General features: G+C 26.9%; 1 protein-coding gene across 1 annotated transcript in view; it reads right to left on the bottom strand.

The window, feature by feature from the left end:
• The window catches only part of mdy (diacylglycerol O-acyltransferase), a 31,848-nt gene extending 11,068 nt beyond the window's left edge, over nucleotides 1-20,780 (bottom strand). Inside the window, exons 1-13 of the mRNA XM_043041561.3 lie at nucleotides 20,546-20,780; nucleotides 19,439-19,526; nucleotides 14,060-14,100; nucleotides 13,887-13,972; nucleotides 13,537-13,589; nucleotides 12,186-12,288; nucleotides 11,893-12,051; nucleotides 8,562-8,630; nucleotides 7,286-7,389; nucleotides 5,961-6,041; nucleotides 5,501-5,545; nucleotides 3,123-3,235; nucleotides 2,115-2,268 (exon numbers count right to left, since the gene is read on the bottom strand). Coding sequence (XP_042897495.2) covers nucleotides 2,115-2,268; nucleotides 3,123-3,235; nucleotides 5,501-5,545; nucleotides 5,961-6,041; nucleotides 7,286-7,389; nucleotides 8,562-8,630; nucleotides 11,893-12,051; nucleotides 12,186-12,288; nucleotides 13,537-13,589; nucleotides 13,887-13,972; nucleotides 14,060-14,100; nucleotides 19,439-19,526; nucleotides 20,546-20,646 — 1,197 coding nt within the window. The 5' untranslated portion in view covers nucleotides 20,647-20,780. The remainder of the gene's footprint in view (nucleotides 1-2,114; nucleotides 2,269-3,122; nucleotides 3,236-5,500; nucleotides 5,546-5,960; nucleotides 6,042-7,285; nucleotides 7,390-8,561; nucleotides 8,631-11,892; nucleotides 12,052-12,185; nucleotides 12,289-13,536; nucleotides 13,590-13,886; nucleotides 13,973-14,059; nucleotides 14,101-19,438; nucleotides 19,527-20,545) is intronic.
• Nucleotides 20,781-22,365: the final 1,585 nt, after the last annotated feature.

The following is a 22,365-nucleotide window of genomic DNA, read 5'->3' as shown; positions in this document are numbered from 1 at the left end:
AATGCTATCAGAATCTCTAGAGTATCATGGAATCCATATTTATGTAAAAAAAATCAAAAATCCTGAGTTGAAACATATAGTGATAGATTAATACTGGTAGTAATCAATATCAAATTCAGGGTTTGTTGATTTAAATCATGAATTAAATCAAATAATATTTTTTTAAAAAATCATTGACTTAAATCAACTGATTATATTATATATATATATATATATATATATATATATATATATATATATATATATATATATAAGTTAAAACACAGTGTTTTAAATTATTGATACTTTTATTTTATTTTCTTAGTTTTAAAATTTATTTTAAATAAATTACTGCATTAATTAATTTTAATTAACTAAATTACTTTCTTGGTGTGCGTAAAATTCCAACACATTTGAAATTACATTTTTAAACATCATTTGATTCTTGAGACAAAGCACAGATAAGTACACATTTAATGCTGTCTTAATATAGACTTGCATAGCTGTAGGAAGTAATTAATAAACATGAATTTTTGACATGAAACATGAAAAAATGCAAATAATGTTAATTAAAATTCTACCTTTTAATTGAAAAAGCATGGAATTAAAATCTACATTATATTTTATTGGTGGAAAATGCATAATTCTAAAGCTTGAGGTTATATTAAAAAGAAATTACCCTAAATAAAATAGAAAAATAGAAAAAATAGAAAAAAGAAGAAAAAGATTGATGAATTCAGATATTTTTTCCTGATATAGTGTCATTGTTCATTTTTTAAACTCTTTCAAAGTCCATTTGAAGCAGTAGAGTTATTAACTGGTAACTAGTATTTTTTCCTCATAATATGTTTACAGTATCTTTGACATTATCAGATTTTCGTATAAAAAAATTTTGTGAAAACAAATTCCAATGAGTACATAGATTTTTTTTTAAAAATTTTTAGCTTAACTTATCTATTTTGATACAGGATTAAAAATGAATATTTTAATATAAAAATATAAAAATATATAAATTAAATATTTATTTATTTTTTGATGAATGACTACACTTATAAACACAATCTTTTACATTTATTTTGTCATATTAAAAATCAAGAGAAAAAAAAAACCACAATTTTAAATTAAAATTATAGTTTGCTAATTGAAGCTTTGTTTTAATAGTTAAAGAACAGGGTCTGTCCAGGCCAATTTTACAACCGCTTAGCGGTAACTTCACAATTTCAACTCTAGGAAAATCTGTAGTTTTACAAAATACTTTTTCTTAAAATTTTATTTTTGTGTCTCGTAATAAGTAGTAAATCCATATTTTTATCATATTCTTTTGTTGACTTTTTAATATAATTTTTAATTTTCCCAAATTATGTTTCAATTTTCACAAAATAAATACCTCTCAGAAAAACCTAGACAGACCCCTGAAGTATTCTTTAAATTCTCTATTTCATCTAGTCTTTAAATTTCAATCATGCATTTGTTTCAAAATGGTTGCTATGCATTCAAAGCTAAGTATTATAATGAAAAATTATTTTAGTAAGTTAGAACTTTTAAAATATTGTTATAATATAGTTTTAATATTAATTTAATTTTGATTAAACATTTATCAAGTTTTTTTAATCATAAAATAAAGTTCTTACAATGTATTAGAATAAAAATCAAAAAAAAATCAGATTTAAATAAAAAAAATCAAACTCTGATCAAATTTAGACTACAAAAAATATTATTAAATTTTTTCACAGCTGTCTCTTGAAGAAGCTTTGCCAAAAGTACACGTGATTCACTTTAAAACATTGCAAAATGAAATTCCTAAATAATAAAATTTTATTATTCAGGAAGCTTTAATTTCATTCTGAAGAACAACGAACTGAAAAGTCATAATAAACATAGTGACAAATAGAGATATTCTTTTAAAAAAAGGGTAGAAACGCAACAACCTTGAAAAAATTTAAGATAATTGATTTTTTGTAACTACAACAGCTGTATAAAATGTATAAAAAAGACAAGCAGTTTTTTAAAAAAAATGGTAATTTTAAAGCATCACAAGTCAAAAATTTAAGATTTATTAATTCATAAAGAAGTCTTAAAATTACATAAATTAAAAAAAGAACAATTAATAAACAATAATTAATAAAAAAAAATACCTCATGAAAGAAAGCAGACACAAAAAACACAGCAATTGCAGCTTTCCTCCTGGTAAAACCAAATCTTAACATTGGTTTATATAGATGTCTGACACACCACTTATGTACAGGAATATTCCAGTTTTGCCAAAAGTAGTCAACAGTTTCAGAATTCCTTCAGAAAAATTTTTGAAAAGTGTTAAGAATTATTGAAAAAGAACTATTAATACATGCAATGATAATAACATGCTTAATATTTTTTAAAAAAAACATGAAATATATCCAGTTTTTAAAACCAACCACAATAGGGATAATTCTCTGCAAATTTACTTCAAATAAATTAGTGGAACCTATTTAATATATATACTTTGATTTTTCCTCTCAAAAGACGCTTACAAATATAGTGTTTTCTACTAGATGTGAGCATTTTAATAATAATGGTTGTTAATTGACTTACAAATTGAGTTAGGTTTATTCTAAGATAAAAATATTAAGTTTTAGAATTGAAAATCAAAAAAAAATTAAGAGTTTTAAAGAGTACTTGAATTAAAATATATTTTTAAATCTAGTCTTTTTTCATTCAGAATTATTCATATTGTAAAATACATCAAAGAAAAGTTTGAAAAAAAAAACAATCTAAGTTTTATAAAATTTCAAAATAAATATTATTAAGTCTACATTAAGTTCACCTGTAAATAAAGAAACAGTCAACTCAATTGTAAATTTTGGCTACTATCAAGAAGTCTTGCTAAAATAATCATATAAAAGTAAAAATAAATTAAAATATGTCATGTAAAGTTTCATAGTACCAGCATAAAAATTGTTTATGTGACCATGTCGCAGAAATATGCTAGCTTAAAAAATTTCTGTCCTAAATATTTTTAAAGTTTACAAAAAGTTAAGTCAACTTTTTAAACTTCACTTAAGAATTTGTTAATATTAAACTAATTTTAAGCAATTAAATCAAAACAATCAGTCTTATAAACATAACAGTTTTATAAAATTTAACAGTATAGAAATTGCTCTTACCACCAATCATTATAAAAATGTCTGTCTCCAAACTTTAATATTTCTGCAACTACATTTAAGGAAGAGTGAAACAGCCAATAAAATAATAAAAGCCAAATAAAATGATTTGGGATCTGCAAAGTAAGAAAATGTATTAGTTACAACAGAATGTTACAAATATATAAACATTTGAATTTTCAAATTTAACATTAACATAGTCAATATGTTACAGACAATACTGGTATCTGGCAGAATTTATATCTGATCATCATCAGGTCTAAAAAATATATATCTTAAACTTAACCACTTATCAAATTGATTGTTTAAGAGGAAAAGAAAACTTTAAAAAAGTTATTTTCAAATAATAGTAAGACAAAATTTTGTAAGACTCAGTTAATGGCCTGGGAGAGCCATGCAAGTTAATGTGCCTTAATATCCTGACAAAAACGATAGGGGCAATATGACCATTGGCCACCTTAATTTTGAGGACAAACTTGGGACCTATTGATCATGCTTACATCATTAGCCAATATCTAAACATCAAATCCTTAACATAGATTTGTTACAAAATAAAATGATTACTAATATTAATTACTAATATAATAAATAAAATGAACAATCAAAGTGGAAAATTTCATTAACAATTTGTTAATTTCCTTAGAATCCTTAAAAATTTTGTTGCTTAGTAATAAAAGAGAAAAGGTTAATATTAAATACAATTTTTTTTCAAAAAATGAAAATATGATAATCTGATTGCCTGTAAATATATATTAAAATAAAATGGAGTACCAATTCTTTATTTAACTAAGCACCAATATCATTAGAAGTATAAAAAACATTTACAAAGTTTTAAACACACAATAAAAACTTAACTAAGCTAACCCTTATCATTGGCACAGCAGCCTGAGGTCAGCCAATTTCTCTATGCAGATCTCTTTGTTGTCAATTAATGCCAATACCTTAAAGATTTTAACATTTGAGTTGATGGAATTCAGTCATTCAAATTTTGGTCACCCTTTAGCTGTACTACTCATTGGTTAATGTTTGAAACGTTCATGCATTAAGCCAATTTTATCTTAACAAAAAATATGCCTGCAAATCACATTTTGAATAACTTGATAAATTTTATTTCATCAATGTCACATGTTTTCATAAATTTATCTTTGTTCTACTGTGAAAGTTACTTTCTTTAATTGCACTAAAAATTCCACTATTTTCTTTTGACAAAGTTAAAGTGTCAGTGGCAAAAATTAGGATAGGTTTTCTCGTTTTTTATATATTGATATGAGGAAAGACATTAACCCATTTAAACATCTGTTTCTATACAGAGTCTGGAACATTTGAACAATTTCAAACCTATATACATATACCTATATACCTAAACCTATATACAACTTCAAAGAAAGGTTGAATTGATCTATCTTAAGTAAGCACCATAAATTTAGTTTTAAGTATATTTATACCAAGATTAAATTTCTTAGCTAAATTTGTGAATACAACAGATGCTGTCTGTAAATCCCTCAATTTTCTAGCAATTATGCCCACAAAGTTAGTCCTTCTATCCATTAATCGCATTACAGATACTTCTGTCGCACTAAATTCAAACAATAATCAAATTAAATAAAATTATCAATACAATTAAGAATTTGATCTAAAGTATAAGATAAAAAAGATGAGATAATGTACAATTTTATTTAATGATAGTAGGCAATTAATTTTAAATGATTTTCCATTATTTCTAGTGTAAAGCTCATATACGCTTAAAAGTGCACAGAGTAAAAGTTTCAAATCAATTGAGAATATCTATTTTCTAACATAGTCAAAATTTAAGAAGCAATGGATAATGGATTGAATTGAATGTAAGGTTTATTGGCACAAAATTCAGAGGAGGATATGCTGCGCCAAACGCGTCAATGGATAATGGAAGTTTACAGTACTGCTAATATCTACAATTTTTACGGCAAATAGCCATGCTATTGTAAGATCTTATTTTAGCATTAACTTCATTGAACTATATAAAATTAAATAGAAATTGAAAAATCATAAAAAGTTTATTCTAGACACTTCAAACTATATTGAAATTATTTTAAAGCATCTGTTCTTTGATGTAGCCAAATCAAGTAATCAATAAATAGAAAGAAAAAATTAAAAATTAAATCTAATCTATATAAAATATAAAAGAATCAATTCTATATATATTTACAGGAAATACATGCTTATTTGATTACGTATGTACTCATAAAAAGTGCCAAATAAAAAAATTCATATAAAATTCTGTTCAAAAGTTTTAAACATTATTACACGTTACAAGAAAATATAATTTATGATTTACATGTTATAAGAATATGGAATGTTATAAATCAAAACAAATAATTGGAACAGAAAAAAATAGAACTTACAGCTAGTTTTAGTAATCTTTCAATCATTCGAAAGTAGTCCATTTCCTGCAAAACAAAAACAGGTATATAATTGCATTCAATAAATTTTCTATCTCACATCTAAAGAAAAGGTTATTTTTGAAAAATCCAATGGACAGACTAGATAATCTTAAAAATCTAAAGGACATTAGCTAATTTTAAACCTGTATTGCAAGAATTTTTTTTAAAAAATGTGCTAGATTAAAAATTTTGATTAATTAGAATATTACAATTTAAAATGTGTCCACAGGTCAATAAAAATATCTTTAGAAATAAAAATAAAAAACTGTACAAAGATTATCATAAAGATTGATAAAAATCAACTGTTGAACAAAAAAAGCTTCAGTATTTGCACAATGTGCAAACAAAACAATGAACTACAATATGTGCAAACACATAAAAATTAAACAAAAAAAATTTTATTGTAAAATGTTTAGCTTACTTGCAAAGGCTTAAATGAGTTGTTGATTGTTGGTACTACCCACTGTTGCAGCAAACATAAAATAATTTGAATCAAGAAAACCTTCAAAGAAAAACAACAATTCTTAATGAAATCATTTAACTTAAGTACTAACACACTAAACAAACATAATGCATTTTATAATGTTACTAGTACAATACTTATAAAAAATCAGCAATTTTTTGTTACTATCAACAATATTTATGATATAGAAGTGTTATTTAAATTATAAATTATACGAAAATTCTGTGACACATACATTTTCTAGTTAGTTTGTTTTTCTAATTCTAGTTTGTTTTTTGCCAGTTTTGTTACTGCTATTCATTGTACAAGCAAGTTAAAATATTGTGTAAGCTATTTATCTAGTTTAGTTTTTACTAGAATAATTTAATTATAAACCTAAAAAAAAAATTAGGATTTGTTATTTGATTTAATATAAAACTTGGACAAATTTAACACTTTATTACCATTCCTCATTTTCCATGCAATTAAAAAAGACTAAACTTTGTCACTCCTAGAGAACAGCTGATAAAAATTACTGTTTTTTATATCATTAGCTTAACACATATTCTTAAGTAATGATATTAAAATTACATAAAAATATTAAGACACACTCATTCAACTGATCCAAAGATAGCAGCAAAAAAAAAATTTAAAATATTTAAAAAAATACATATTTACTACTTACATATCAGAATGTTTGCTAATTTTCAACAGACAATGTAATAAACAATTTTTAGCCATTTGAAATTTCAAAATAACCAAATATCATTTGGCAAATAATTCTATAAGCAACTATTAAAAAATTGAAATCTTTGCAATAAATTATTTGATTAATGTTACGATAATGCAACATAAGAGCTTTCGTCTTGCCTTGTGCTTAAAAATATAAATGATACTTCAATAAAATCTTTTAATTTAAAGCTTTTTCTTAAAAAAAAAATTCTTTGAACTAACTCATGCTATAAAAAGTACGCCTGTTTCTATTTTAATTATAAATTATAAAGATGCCAGAGATGAAACAAATCAGAAATTACATACCAGATTGAAAAATATATGTAAAAGATTTATTAGTTTCAAAAATAAAAAATGTGTTACTCCAGATGAAATTTCACATTCATTCCATTTATATTAGTTATAAAAAGTTCACGTAAACTCATACAAAACAAGTTACAATATTTTCTTATAATGCTGCTGAAAAAAAATATGTTAAAATTCCACAAGTTGGTCCTTTTTTATACATCTCTCCCAAAAATATGCAGAACTGAAATTAAAAATTAAAACTAATTTCTTCTCATTGAACTTACCATTTCTAAAACTCGTTTAACAAGAAACCTCTTCCTAATGCGAGAAGATCGTGGGAAATTCAGTTCATAACATAAAGTTGGAGCAAACAGATAGTACATCATATCTAAAGAAGCAAACATACTAATTACAGTAGCATCAGAAATGTATAATTAATCAAGATTTAATTTTGCTCAAATTGTATCAAAAATTGTATGTATACCATTGTCAGCAAAACACAAACATCATGAATCTGTGAATTGAGTTATGTTTCCTTAAGTGCATTTTTTTGTTTTTTCTTTATTATTAAAAATTCTGCCACAGGGATGACAATTAGACACATAAGATATGCATAATGAACATAAATATATAAATATTATAAATTCAAATGACGAATATATATATATAAGGTTAGTAATTAGTAAACAGTAGCATTTATATCAGTAGTGTTATTAAACATCGTTCAAGAAGTTAAAACTTTTTGTAGTTTTTGAGTAACACCACATCTCACTAAGACTAGTGTTTCATCCCAAAAACCTGGTATAAGATCCTAATATCTATTTCTCTTTGGATTTTTGATTAGCGTTCAGGGCCCAGAACTACTTTAGAGGGGAAAAAACTAATACAATACAGAACCCGTTGTCCGGAAATCAGAAAACTGGAAAACCAAAAAACCGGAACGAAATAGATAAATTTTCCCACCATTTTTTTTTAAAAAAAAAATTTTTCCTCATAATATTTTAGGATTTTTCTTTCTTTTTTGAAAGATGTTTACCTCACCATCATTTTGGAAATAATCATTAGTGTATAACTTCATCGTTTTTCTTTTTAAGATTTTCAGTATTTTTTTTTTTTTTTTAGTTAGGTTTAACAATTAAAAAAACGGCTTCTTGTAGAGATTCGGAAAACCGGAAAAATCAGTTATCCGGAATAGCGATGGTTCCGATCGTTCCGGATAATCGGTTCCCTACTGTACAAACAAAAGAAATTTCAACGGAAAAAAAGAAACAATTGAAATTCCTATTTTTATGCATTAACAGAATTTTCTTGTCAAACAGTCATACTAGATGCCCATGTGAAAGTTCTTACTCCATCAACACACCAATTACATTAGTATTTTTAAATTTTTAAAGTTGTTTATAATTGAGTTTTAAATCTTGAACTTAGAAAATGATAAATACTTTTCAGATCTTTCAAAAAAAAACTCCACGAACTGAGTGAATTACTGGACACTGAAATCAAATTAAGCTTATATATATTGAAATGAAGTGTTGAGAGAACTATTCTAAATATAGTTACCCTTTAAAGTCAAGTTATCAGGATATGTAACAATACTACTTGCGAGATCCCCATTTGCTATCACATGACCTAAAAAGAAAAAACAAAAATTTTCCAGAAAACACACTTAGAACTATTATTCAATAAACTAATTAAACAAGTCTAAAGCAAAAGAAAATTTATCTTTTTTTTTTAGAATGTTTAGATACAAACTTAAATGATAACATGGGGGATCTTTTTTTAAAAAAAAAAAAATAACCTTTATTATTAAATATGAGCAAAATGCGCCAAGAAAGCAATATCAATAATTCTTCACATGTCTGGGAATTGAATATTATTTATCCAAATGATTTTGAGTAAAGTATCCAATAAGTACACAAAACCAACAAGTGAATATTTTTAACATAGATATTAGTGTTTTGCAATATACTTTTTATATATATATAAATAGACCAAATAGACAAAAAACTGAATTGATAAAATAACAATTGATAGATTTCATAATTTTAACAGTTATAAAATAAAAAGCAAAGATTTAACAGGTATAAAGTAAGCAGCATAAATACAAAAGAAATTAGTAATAAGTAAAGAAAAGCTGGATTTAAGTCAAGAAATGATAGTCTAGACTTTTTTTTATATATTTAACCTTGCTTAAAAACAAAAAAACAAAGATACTTAAAGAGCATTGCCAAAGACAAAGAAAACAAGTAAGACTGAGTATGATCTGAAATGAATGAGACTGAGTAAGACTGAAATGTATGCACAAAGAGAAACCTCAAGAACTTAAAAATCTTATTCGGAATGGCATATTTATAAGAAGGGCTGCATACTTTGACATGTTGCCAGCAAATTTAGTAGTATGTATTTATATACACAGTGTTTTCGGCAGTAAATCCTTTATCAGACAATTTAGTAATATATTTGCATATTAATATAATTTCCTTAGTAATAAAATTGAATACTTTTATGCGTCTGAAAATGTCAATGTAAACTTTTATAAACAGATGTATCAAAGTAAAAGCATTGCGAAAAGTAAAAGAATAATATAACCTCAAAATAAAAAGTAAAAATTAGAAAAATATAAATATTTAATTAAGTAGTATAAATTCAAAGTAAATATATTACAGGGTGTGTAGCCAAATCTTTGAATCAAAAATAAGCACTTTTTAAAAACTTTTCAAGCACTTAACAAAAATTTTCAAGCACTCAAAAAATTCATATTCTATCAATGATATTATTGAAAAACAAAAACTTTTTATAAACAGTTTTAGCGTTAAAAAAAAAGGAAAAAAAAGGAAACGGGCGTAAATCGAAACAATCAGTACTTTCCCACATCACCGAGTGAATTCAACTTGACCCTGAACTCAGAACAAAAGTACCCTTACCCCTTACGTCAAAAAAAGTGTTAGAAGTAAAAAAAAATAAACAAGAACAAAATTAAAATAAATTAAGAAAAACATTTCATAAGGATCTGATATTCTCTATCTGAATTGGAACACTCGGGTTTCGGTTTCAAGTGTGCGTGCATGCGCAAGTCATAACGTGGGTACGACATGAAGTCCACGTGAATGATTACGTAGCAAACTCCCCATTTTTTGTGAAATGCATGGGATCCACCAGATATCACTGAAGGGAAGAAAAAAAAAATCGGAAAAAAGCACTTTTTAAAAACGCCAGCTGAAAAAAGCACCTTTAAAAGCTTTTAAAAACTAAATCCCCAAAAAAGCACCTTTAAGTACTTTTTACAAACGCTACGCACCCTGTATTAATAACAAAAAATAAATAAATAAAAAATAATTGCGAAATTAAATTAATACAAAATAATTAAATTATAAAAAAATCATTTCAGCATAAAATAACACTCTATATTTAGTTCAAAACATTTATATTTAGTAAATTTTTCGAGGTTGTATAAATGATACTTAAAAAAAAAAAAAAAAAAAAAAAAAAAAAAAAAAGCTTTTTAAACCATTAAATACTAAAATCAGCGAACAATTAAAAAATTTTGTATTTCTCCACATTTCACGTGTAGCAATAATATTACATTAAAAAATTAGGAATTTAAATACCACATGGAATTAAATGAGCCTTCCTGCAGAAAAAAAAAAAAGCTTGACAAACTTGTATTTACCTTGAAATCTGGCTATAAAATAATTACACGAAAAATTACTTAAATTCCCAATTAGAAGGCTACAAATCAAAATGATTATACTGAAAAATTTGACGATTTTTCAAATTACATGAACAAGGGTAGGGTTTAAAAAAAACTATCGAAAAAAAACTCCTAAAATTACGATGAAATCAGCAGAAGCCACAAAAAATAATCTACGTACGCAAATTCAAAATGTGACATGATATTGTATAAAAACTCACATTTTATAAACCATATAGAAATGTGTAGCAATAACTACCGAAATAATGATTGAAAAATAACTAAGATCCACCACAAAATCAACATGAAAAAAAGCACTTCAAAAAAGCATTACACAGGATTTGAAACTCCAGGATTTGTATAATAATATCATAGTAAAAGTATAGGAGTTTTCAAAATCACATGCAAAAGCGTAGCAATAATTATAACAAAAAAACAGAAAAAATCGCTTAAGATGAAATCTACATAAGCAAAGCTCAAATATATATATTCATATCAAATGCTAATTTCAAATTAGTGTGCCATAATAACATATTAAAAATATCAGGACTTTCAAAATCATATGAAAATTTATTGCAACAACTGGCAAAAAACAATCAAAATGTCTCTTGGATTTACGACAAAATAGATATAAATAAATAACATAAAAAAGTTATTGTTCTAATAAATTCACCTACCATAATAATATTCTATCAAAAATTCAAGATTTTTAAGACCACAAGGAATTTTGTAGTTAGAAAATCTACTAAAAATACAATCGAAAAATCGCTTTTATCTGAGATGGAGTCTGCACAACTTGAGTGAGTTAACAAGTAAAAATTCAAAATTTTATTCTTTTTTATTTTTCAACAAAAAAAAAATTTATTGTGTTTATTACGAAATTTATTTCTAACAGAAATTCCTCAACTTCATGATTCATATTTACTGGCAAAGTAACTGTAGTAAAAAATCTATCAGGATAAATGTTCTGAATAATTTTAAAAATATATATGTATACATAAATTAAAAAGACAACCAAACAACTACATCTTCAACTTAAGTTTAAAAATTTTTCAAATTGATAATAAAAATATTTTAAAATAAAACTCCAAGTACAACAAGAAAAAAAAGTAACATAGCAATACAAAAATAACATTTCACAAACCAACTATTCACACAGATATGAATAAAATAAGTTTATTTGAAGGTTATATATATTACCTCTTTGTTGTCTGTCAGATGAAACACTACGTCTGCGAATACGTTTGTCTGGTATGACTTTTTTTGAAAGACTTTCTCTACACCAAAAGTTAACCATATGATATGAAACTAGTTTTAAAAAAACCACACTGACATATCCTAGTACAATTGAGGCTGCAACTGAAATACAAAATTTAGTCTATATTAGCATAGAATGAAGTAAACATTTTCAGATGCTACATTAATTTCAATAAAAAATTCAATTATTAATTTTAAATCAATTAAAAATAATAAAATCAAGAGTCTTTATTTACCTGCTTGACAGTTTGTAAGATAGACAATGACAGGTGGTGCAGTTAATTCAATGATTAAAAGAATAACTACTAGCATGAAACCAAACATTTCTCCAATGAAGCCCTGAAATACAAAGAAAATTATAAATAACATTTCAATACTACTATTTTATTTAACTGTCAAATACCATTATTATTACAAATATAAATTTCATCATTGAATTTAAACAAACATTACTTTATAATAACAAATTTGTAAGTCAACAAGGTGTTTACTAAAATGTTGTGCATTTTATAGTAAATTATAATACAGTACAGAACCCGTTATCCGGAAATCAGAAAACCGGAAAACCAAAAAAACGGAACGAAATTCGATAAATTTTCATGTTATAGTAACTAAATAAAAAGCTTTTTATACAAATTGAAAGTACTTTTTACGTTAAACAAAAAGATTAATTACATTTCATTCATTAACACTTACTTAAAATTATGGTCATTCCTTTAAAACTTTAGGACAGTATTATGAAAACTGAATTTTTGATTATAACAACTTCATAGAAAAAAATCTTTTAAAAGAAAATTAGAAACTTTAAACTTCAATAAACAATTTCCGTAACAAAAAATGCATGCCTTTTTCTCGAAACTTGAATATAAACATTCTTGATCTAATTAATGTTTATACACAACACATATGATACCTCTATACATATAGTTAACAAGCAATCTAAAACATTAAAAGAACATAGTTAACAAGTAAACTTAGCATTTCAGAATTAAAATTTGGCAAGCATTACAATTATCTCACAATTACTAATAAGTATTTTTAACATAGCACACATACATAATTCAATAATATTAATTAGAAGAATCACTTAAAATGAGTTAAAACATTTAGTAATTTTGCTTCAAAGATACAAAATTGCTTTAACCAGGGGTGATTGTGAGCCCAACTCAAAAGTCCGGATAATTTAATCAATAATGAGTAAAATCAATAATGAGGCATTTCAAAAAACATTTATGTCCCTATAAATTTAAGTCATTGATATTTTCACAACATGTAATTCTAAACAAATTATATGCAGCATAATTTAAATTAATAATTACATATAAGTTTACTTTAATCTCTAATCACATTTATTATTCTACCAGAAAAAATATTTACAATTGAAAGAGATGTCAAGTATAAATTAGATTTCTAATATTTTTAAAAAATATATACAAGAAGATTTATACATTAATGTGATCAATGATTTCTTGAAACTTCTGGATCATGGATTTCCTGATCCCGTTTAGCGAAAAACCTGGAAATCCGGATTTCTCCGGAGCACTATCATCTCTGTTTAATAAATAGTTAGTATCAGTTTACACTTACATTTGCAAGTAATTTTTCAATACCAAGTGATGACAATGGAAAAATAAGTAAACCTAAATAAAAAATAGCAAAATAATAAACAAAATAAATATAATAAATAAATAGAAACAGCAAAAATAATAAACACAATATACATTTAGCAGTTAATTATTTAACAGAAACAAAAAGATTAATAAAGGTTTCTTATAATAGTATATATTTAGCTAGACTTCAAAAACAGCAAAATAAATAGCATTTATAATATTAAATATTTAGTCGTAATAACCAGATATTAAATTTTAAATACAAGATTTTATAATATTTAGTAAAAAAGCAAAGAATAAGATAAATATATTTAGAAAACTGCTTACTAAATAATAGAAGGACAGAAGGTGATTCAGTAGGATTGTTTATAAAAAGATTTGCCCACTGAATAGGATCAACTAGTATCCCATACCTACAAATCAAGAAAGTATTTAAAATTTAAATAAATTCATTTCACATATTAGATATTTTGAGTTGACCTAAAATTAAAACTACATACTTCATTATATTTTCCAATACGAGTCTAGCATTTGAAAGTACCTGCAACAGCAACAAAATAGTAAGAAATATGTATCTTATATAAAATCATGTTTGTAATCAGAATTTAAAAATAGATTGCAATTAGTATTTAAAAAGAGAAATTACAATAGGCATTTAAAATTAGGTAAGATACAATTTATGTCTAAATTTGACAAGCAAAGCAAATTACTTAAAATACTCATTAAAAAAAATTATGAATTACAGATAAAGTTAGTGAAGATATCCTTTCAGTTAACATTTTTGAATAATCTACACTATACCAAAAAAGAGTAATGTGAGTAAAATGCTAAACTTTGCTGTTGTTGTTGTTGTTGCTTTAATTTACGTCGCACTAGAGCTGCACAATGGGCTATTGGCGACGGTCTGGGAAACATCCCGGAGGATGATCCGAAGACATGCCATCACAATTTTGATCCTCTGCGGAGGGGATGGCACCCCCGCTTCGGTAGCCCGACGACCTGCGCGTGAAGTCGAGCACTTTACGGTAGCACAGTTTAACGAGGACCAATACCGCACACCCTCGGTCCCTACGCAGACTGATCCAAGTGGTCACCCACCCGCACACTGACCGCAGCCAGTGATGCTTGACTTCGGTGATCTGCTGGGAACCGTGTCTTAGTGATCAGTCCACTGCGGGATGCTAAACTTTGCTATTTCAAAGTAAACCTTTTTTTAAAAAAGAAAAAAGTGTAGTTTTTTTAATTTTTATTAAATTGTATAAAAGAAATTATACATTGATTCACAAGTCAGTAACATTTTACAAAGAATAATTAATTATATAGTTTAATGGCACAAGACACATATGTATTTTTGTTATGCTGATCAGCCATCATTATAGACAAAATCTGAAACAAAAAATAATTTAAAAATTAGCTAAATTACAAGGGCACCTTGGTGGTATGAGACTAGCATTTACTTAAAAAAGGATAACTCTTTAGGGGACTCGTTATAAGTTACAAGAAATGCAAGAAGTTTGTGCACATAGAAATTGATGTTGATTCAATTCAGTTCATTACGAATTTTGTTATTAAATGCAAATGAAATTAAAATGCTCATGAATATAAATTTAAAAAATTTTATGATTGATAATATTAAATTACCACTAAAAAAAATAAAAAAACAATTACATTTTTCAATTTTTTTTAGAGGTCTCTATTTTTACTTAAAATCATTGGATAAAACCTTTTAAAAATAAAGAATTTTCTTATAAAGATATATTTGTTCACAAATATATTTATAACAGTTAACATTATATATACATTTATATGAAGATGGCAATCATGGCAGCAGGACAAACAGGCACAGGATTTAAGAAAAAGCAAATTAATTTTATTGAAACATTATAAGATCAATGATGAGAGAGACTGTCACAAATTCATCGTGCTCCAGCCTAAATGTTAAGGAAAAACTTGCAAAGAGAATCCGTAAAAATTACTCGATTTAGGGGATAAGGGAAATTTTTAATTGTAATTGGTTTAGTAAATAGGTCACGCGATTCCCACAAAGAGAAAAGGGGAAAATGTCTTACTTTTAATCAGGGTTTGTGATTTTTTTGATTTTTTTAAAAAAAAATAAAAAAAATCGGATTATTTTGATTTAAATCGGATTTTTTTGATTTAAATCAGATTTTTTTTATTTTTATTTAAATACACTATAAGAGCTTTAATTTATGATCAAAAAAACTTTATAAATGTTTAATCAAAATTAAATTAATATTAAAACTATATTATAACAATATTTTAGAAGCTCTAACTTACTAAAATAATTTTTCATTATAATGCATAGCGACCATTTTGATAAAAAGGCATGATCGAAATTAAAAGACAAGATAAAATAGATAATTTAAAGAATACTACTTTAACTAATAACACAAAGTTTCAAGTAGCACAGCATAATTTTAATTTAAAATTGTGATCTCTTTTTTTTCTCATGATTTATAAAATGGCAAAATAAATGCTACAAATTGTGCTTATAAATGTTGTTATTCATCAAAAAATAAATATTCAATCTATATATTTTTATGTTAAAATATTCACTTTTAATCCTTTATCAAAATACATAAGTTAAGCTAAAAAACATTTTTAAAAAACTCTATGTACTCATTGGAATTTTTTTTCACAAAAGAAAAATCTGATAATTTCAAAGATACCGTAAACATATTATGAGAAGAAAAATAAAAACCAGTTAATAACCCTACTGCTTCAAATAGACTTTGATAGGGAAAAATGACACTATATCAGGAAAAAAATATCTGAACTCAGCTTTTTTTTTTCTTTCTATTTTTGGCATATTAAGGTAATTTCTTTTTAATATGACCTCAAGCTTTAGAAATTTCCATCAATAAACTATAATGTAGATTTGAATTTCATGCTTTTTTAATCAAAAGGTAGAATTTTAATTAACATTTGCTTTTTGAAAAAAAAAACATGTTTATTTACTTTCTACAGCTATGCAAGTCTATATTAAGACAGCATTAAATATTTACTTTAATCTGTACTTTCAATGTTAAGAATCAAAAGATTTTTAAACATGTAATTTTAAATGTGTTTAACACACTCCAAGAAAGAAAGTAATTTCGTTAACTAAAATTAATTAATGCAGCAATTTATTTAAAATAAATTTTAAAACTAAGAAAAGAAAATAATAAAAGTATCAATAATTTAAAGCACTGTTTTTTAACTTTTAAAATCAATATAATATATATATAAAAATCAGTTGATTTAAATCAATGATTTTTTTAAAAAAATCATTTGATTTTAATCATGATTTAAATCGTGATTTAAATCAAGCTGATTTAAATCAACGAACCCTGCTTTTAATTAATGCATACTTGAGCCAAAAATAGATTAAAGGGCAGGATGTGAATTTAAATGTGTGATAAAGCGTTTCGCTCTGAATAATAAATTAAGAAAAGGATTTACATAAAACTAACATAAAAAGATAAATTGAAGCTCTTAACGCTGCAGTTACATATATACACGTCACAAAATTATCTTTGAAAACTAAACAATTCTGAAAATTCTATCTAGATATTTATTAGAAAACTTCTTTAAATAAAAATCAACACAAATTACTAAAACCATCATACACACAATTTTTATGCTCTGACTGTTTAAGTATAACATAAAAAAAAACAATTATTATTTAGTAGAAAAAATAAATATGCAAAAGATGCTAGAATAAATAATTTTTTAAATATACCACAAAAATTAAAAAGATCTGACATTTTTCCTAAAAAGATTTTTTAATAATGGCAGGTTTATAAGCTTTATTAAATGTTCGCAAGAATTTTTAAAAAACTGCAATATTTCAAAATAAAATCTTGAATTCACAAGCAGTGTTTTCACTACAGCGCGAGAATCTCGCATATTTTTTTCTTTTCTCGCATTAAAAAATGATTAACGCGAGAAGTTCTCGCACTCTATTAATGAATTTCAAAATGAGCGAATCTCGCGAATTTTGCAAAAAATTTCGTCTTTCGCTATTTTAAATGAAATCCGTTTCACTTTTCTTCCTTGATCTTTCCTTATTTTCAACATCGGTCCTTGTTATCAAGCTTTCCTATTTACCAGCATTGTTCAGAACCAGTGCGAACAGCAGAACACAATGCCCCCCCCCCCCGAAACTCTTTCAGAACACATTTCTCTGCAACCACGTGTTAACCGTAGGTAAGGTTTCTTCATGTAAGACGTTTAAATTTTTTGTGCTTGAATGTGAGATGGACAAATACCTTGTTAACCCTTTCGAGCCGACTGTCACATATATGTGACAGCAAGAAACGCGCTCACTTCCCGGCCGACACACCCGCGTGTCAGAGAGTTTTCTCGTTCACCCCCGACCGTCACATATTTGTGCCAGCGTTTCGGAACGTTTTAAAAAATGAAATTTCTTCCAAAAGATGGCATTGTATGTCCATATGGTTTCAGATACATGTAGATTTGACCTTCTACTCATGATGAAAGTACATTCACGTGGTTTTTAGGGGAAGGAGAGGAGGGGGGGAATGTTTTATGAGGGCTCTTTAAATTAGCACGTGATATTTATTTACAGTAAGTAAGGGAGTTTTTTTTATCTCTCGCTACTTTCGATTTTCGGATTAGTTTTTAGTGGATAATTAGATCTTGTAGGCTTGAATTTTTTTTCTTTTTACCGTTAGAATGTCGAAGCGTCGAAAATTTTTAACTGAGCTGGAAATAGAGGAAATTATGCGAAATATTTAAACTTATTAATATTTATATTACATTTAAACAAGAAATAACTTAAGTAAATGAAGTATCCATAGAAATATATATAAAGCATATGTCACTTAAATACTCTACAGAACAATATTAAACAACGCGCTGATATTTCGGTAATTTCATGGAATTAGGCTTAACATCGAAAAACCCTCCGGCCCTGGGGAGACACACGCTAGAGAGACTGCCGGCCTCAGCGGTAAGCGCGCTTTCGCGCTTTGCGTCGCGAAAGGGTTAAGGCAACATTTTCTAGTCCGTAACGGACAAATTAAAATGAAACGGTCAAAAGAAGCAAATAGGGATATTCAACGGATACGGATCAAATACTAGCATGAAGTATGAACATGAAAATAACTTCACTATTCTATAACAGAAATAATTGAAAAGCCTATGCTGGCAGGGGAAGAGGATAGGAAAGTGTGTGCAGAATGCTACAAATTTTCTTAGTGGTTCCGAATAGTTCATCTGTTGCACCCAAAACCGAATTAAGACAAAATATACTAATAGATTGACCGATAAGCATTTGAGCAACCTAATGAGAATAGCTGATGAAAAAGTAGATATAGAACATTTTCCATTTGATAATGCAGCAAAAATATTCAATGCTTTAAAAATTAGAAGACGTTAAAAATGAAATATTTCTTTTCCAAGCCTATTCGTGTTTTTTTTTCATTTTTAGAAACCTCACCTAACTTTTTGAAATCTCACCCAGTTTTTGAGAAAGGGTGAGAAATTCTCACCCACTTTTTTTCTGTAATGAAAACACTGACAAGGTATTGGAAACTACAATTAATTCAATACTCTTACTAATAAACAGCAGAAAAAAAGTAATCTAAAATTCACACCTTGTCCAAAATATATAAATGTTTATTAAAGAACATAAACTATAAAATAAAATATATAAATTTTATTGAAAATAAAATTTAATGCATGAAGAATATTTTCTCTTGACGTAATTCTGTAATCTAGATATAAGGTACTGCTCATAACTCATTCTACAATTTAAAAAACTAATTTAAATTTCAGAAAATTCAAACTAGACTCCACAGTCATGCTCAAAACTGACAGGAATAGAATTTTAGTAACATAATTATTAAACTTACCAAAAGAATGATACACAAGTTTAAAAAACCTCTATAATTGGTATAGCCACTAGATGAACTCAACAAAGAGTCTCGTTGCTTGTGAATACTGTAAAAGAGATATAAATTTAAATTAAATAAGTTACTATTTCTTTCCAATATATAAATTTAAATTAAATAAGTTACTATTTCTTTCCAATATCAGTATAAAAATCACATTAATGAACAAGGACAGGTAATACAAAAAAATTAAAAATGAAGGATTTGTTAAAAAAAAAAATCTTATTTTGGGAAGATTTCCATACCAGGGTTTGTGGCAGAACTGTCTGCTCGTAACAAACCCGATCAAACAGATACAGGCGTTTTTAAAAAAATTGCATATTCAAATTTCATTTGGCATCCAAGCAATTAAAGTTGACAAGACAGATAATGATACAGAAATTTGTCCCCCACTTTTACCTTTAAAAGAAAAAAAGGAGGGGTCATTAAAAGGTCAAAAATATTTCGATTGTGGGATATGTGATGTTTTAAGTGCGAAAAAAAATCTACTTTTAGAATTAAATCTTTCAAGTTGGTAATGTTCAGTTAAGTTTTTTAGTTCGTCAAAACTTGGAGTTTATTTTGGGTTAGGTATGATTCGGAAAACTTCAATTAAATAATTTTCTTTGTGAATGATTAAGAGAGCGATTTATGTATCTGCACCAGGGCAAAAATGGTCTAAAGCTCTGATGATTAACGCGCATTTTCACATGAAGAAAAAAACATAGCGAAGTTTGAGTGTAAAATTTCGTAGCCGACCCATTACAAAAGAACTTCATGGGCAATTTTACCAGATTAGTACATACTTGAGAAATTTATAATATTACAATATTTGTTTATAAATAAGAGAAACTTCAACAGATACATTTTATTCAAAATTTGTTATTTAATATTAATACTGCAGGGCATTGTTGTAAATCTTATGTTTGCAATGCAAACAAATATATTAATTTATGCAAAATATATTAGGTTCAAGTTATGTAAGTTTTTGAAGTTTATGTAGTGTTATTCCATTAGGCTTTGAAGTATAAAATCCATAGCAATAAAATTTAATTATTTAATTTTAAAACATTTTTATTCATATCTTACGGTTGGTCCGGCAAAGTAGCTCTCAGTCGCCGTTCTTTTAGATTTTCACCTTCAACTTGAGCTAAGCTTATACTTTTCGTACGTCGTAACCTAACAGGCATTTTGAAAGAATATTTTCCCAATTTAAACTACAAGAGAAATAACATAGCACGGGTAATTGTTGGCGCATGCAATTGTACTTCATTCATCTGTCAACATCACCAACAGCAGACGAAAATATTTGATAAAATGAAATTGGGGAGGAAAATTCAAGGTTACAGTTATGTGAAAAATAACTGAGGAAAAGAATGGTTTCCGTGACCGAGAGATATATTTTAACTAACAAAAATAGACAATAGATGACGGAAGTTTACTATAAAACAGACCTGGTTTAATTTATAACAAAAAACTATATTTCTGTAACAAACTAAATAAAAATCTCTAAAATTTTCAACAAAAAAAATTTAGAAAGGCAGGGTCCCGCAAAGAAACGGTTCCCAGTGGAACACCGAAGTCAAACATCACTAACTGAGGCCAGTAAGCTGGCGGGTGACCACTTTGATCAGCCTGCGTAGGTATCGAGGATATGCGGCATCGGTCCTGTTCCACCGTAAAGTGCTCGACTTTGCGCACAGATTGTCGGGCCACCGAAACGGGGGAAACATCTCCTCAGTTGAGAATCAAAATTGTTATTGAATGCCTTCGGATCATCCTCGATGATGTTTCCCAGACAGTTACCGATAGCCCATTGTGCAGCTCTAGTGAGATGTAAATAAAATATTTACCTAGAAAGATAGGTTCTTTATTTAGGGCCGTGGTAGCCCAGTAGTTAGAGAATCGGACTCCGATCTGGAGGGGCCGGTGTTCGATCCTTGACTCCACTGAGAACCACCGAGTACATGCGATATACGTGCTCGTAAAATCTGTAAAATCGAAAGTACTGTGGTCGGTCGTTGTGCAGTACCATGGATGCAGGAATCTGGAGAAAAAGTCCTTCCTCTTCAGATCATGTTTAAATTGAGGAAATGGCCTTACAAAATTGTGATTGCATGTCGGATCCTCCTAGAGATGATTCCCAGGCAGTCCTCAATAGCCCACTGGGCTACGGCCAATAACACAATGGGCTATTGGCGACAGTCTGAGAGACATACTTGAGGGTGTTCCGAAGAGTTGTCATAATAATTTCGATCTTTTGCAAAGGAGATCTCATTTGTGAAACCACTTCCTCAATTTAGATATAGATCTGCATATTATTTTACAAAAAATATTACGTAAGGATTCATCAAACTTACACAATACAAACCAAAGTTTTCAAAGTTTGGTTAACTCCCCATATAGTTCTCATTTCATACACCATCAAACCAGAAATCTAAATCTGTCGGAAATAGACTTATCGGAAAAAGTAAAGAAAAAAAAAATGATAGTAAAAAATAAGAACAGGATAAAACTATTTTATTCCCTTAAAGTTTCAGATGGAGTTTTTACTAAATAATAAAATTATTTGATTAATAAAATAATAAAGCGTGTGCTCCTAAAGATGTCTTACCTTAAATGTATCTAACTAGATTTACCCCACAATAAAGAAAATAAATAACAAGGTTGATCGTTACATTCCAAGGTTGCATTCCAATGAAACCGCAACAAAAGTATGTTTTATATTGTTATATTATTGTAACAATCATAACTGACAACAAAACAATTTAATAAAGACATTATATTCGAAATGCAACAATTGTTTCAGCCTGATTATTGAGATTGTAAGTATTAGAATTAAACCACTTTTACAATTATTTGAAAAAGCCATATAACTCATAAATTTAAAAATTATATATTTCATAACT

The sequence above is a fragment of the Parasteatoda tepidariorum genome, chromosome 1 (assembly GCF_982258835.1).
Source record: "Parasteatoda tepidariorum strain Cologne lab strain chromosome 1, Ptep-v5.0, whole genome shotgun sequence".
Taxonomy (NCBI): domain Eukaryota; kingdom Metazoa; phylum Arthropoda; class Arachnida; order Araneae; family Theridiidae; genus Parasteatoda; species Parasteatoda tepidariorum.
The sequence above is the reverse complement of the archived record's forward strand: the minus strand, read 5'-3'. Positions and strand labels throughout refer to the sequence as shown.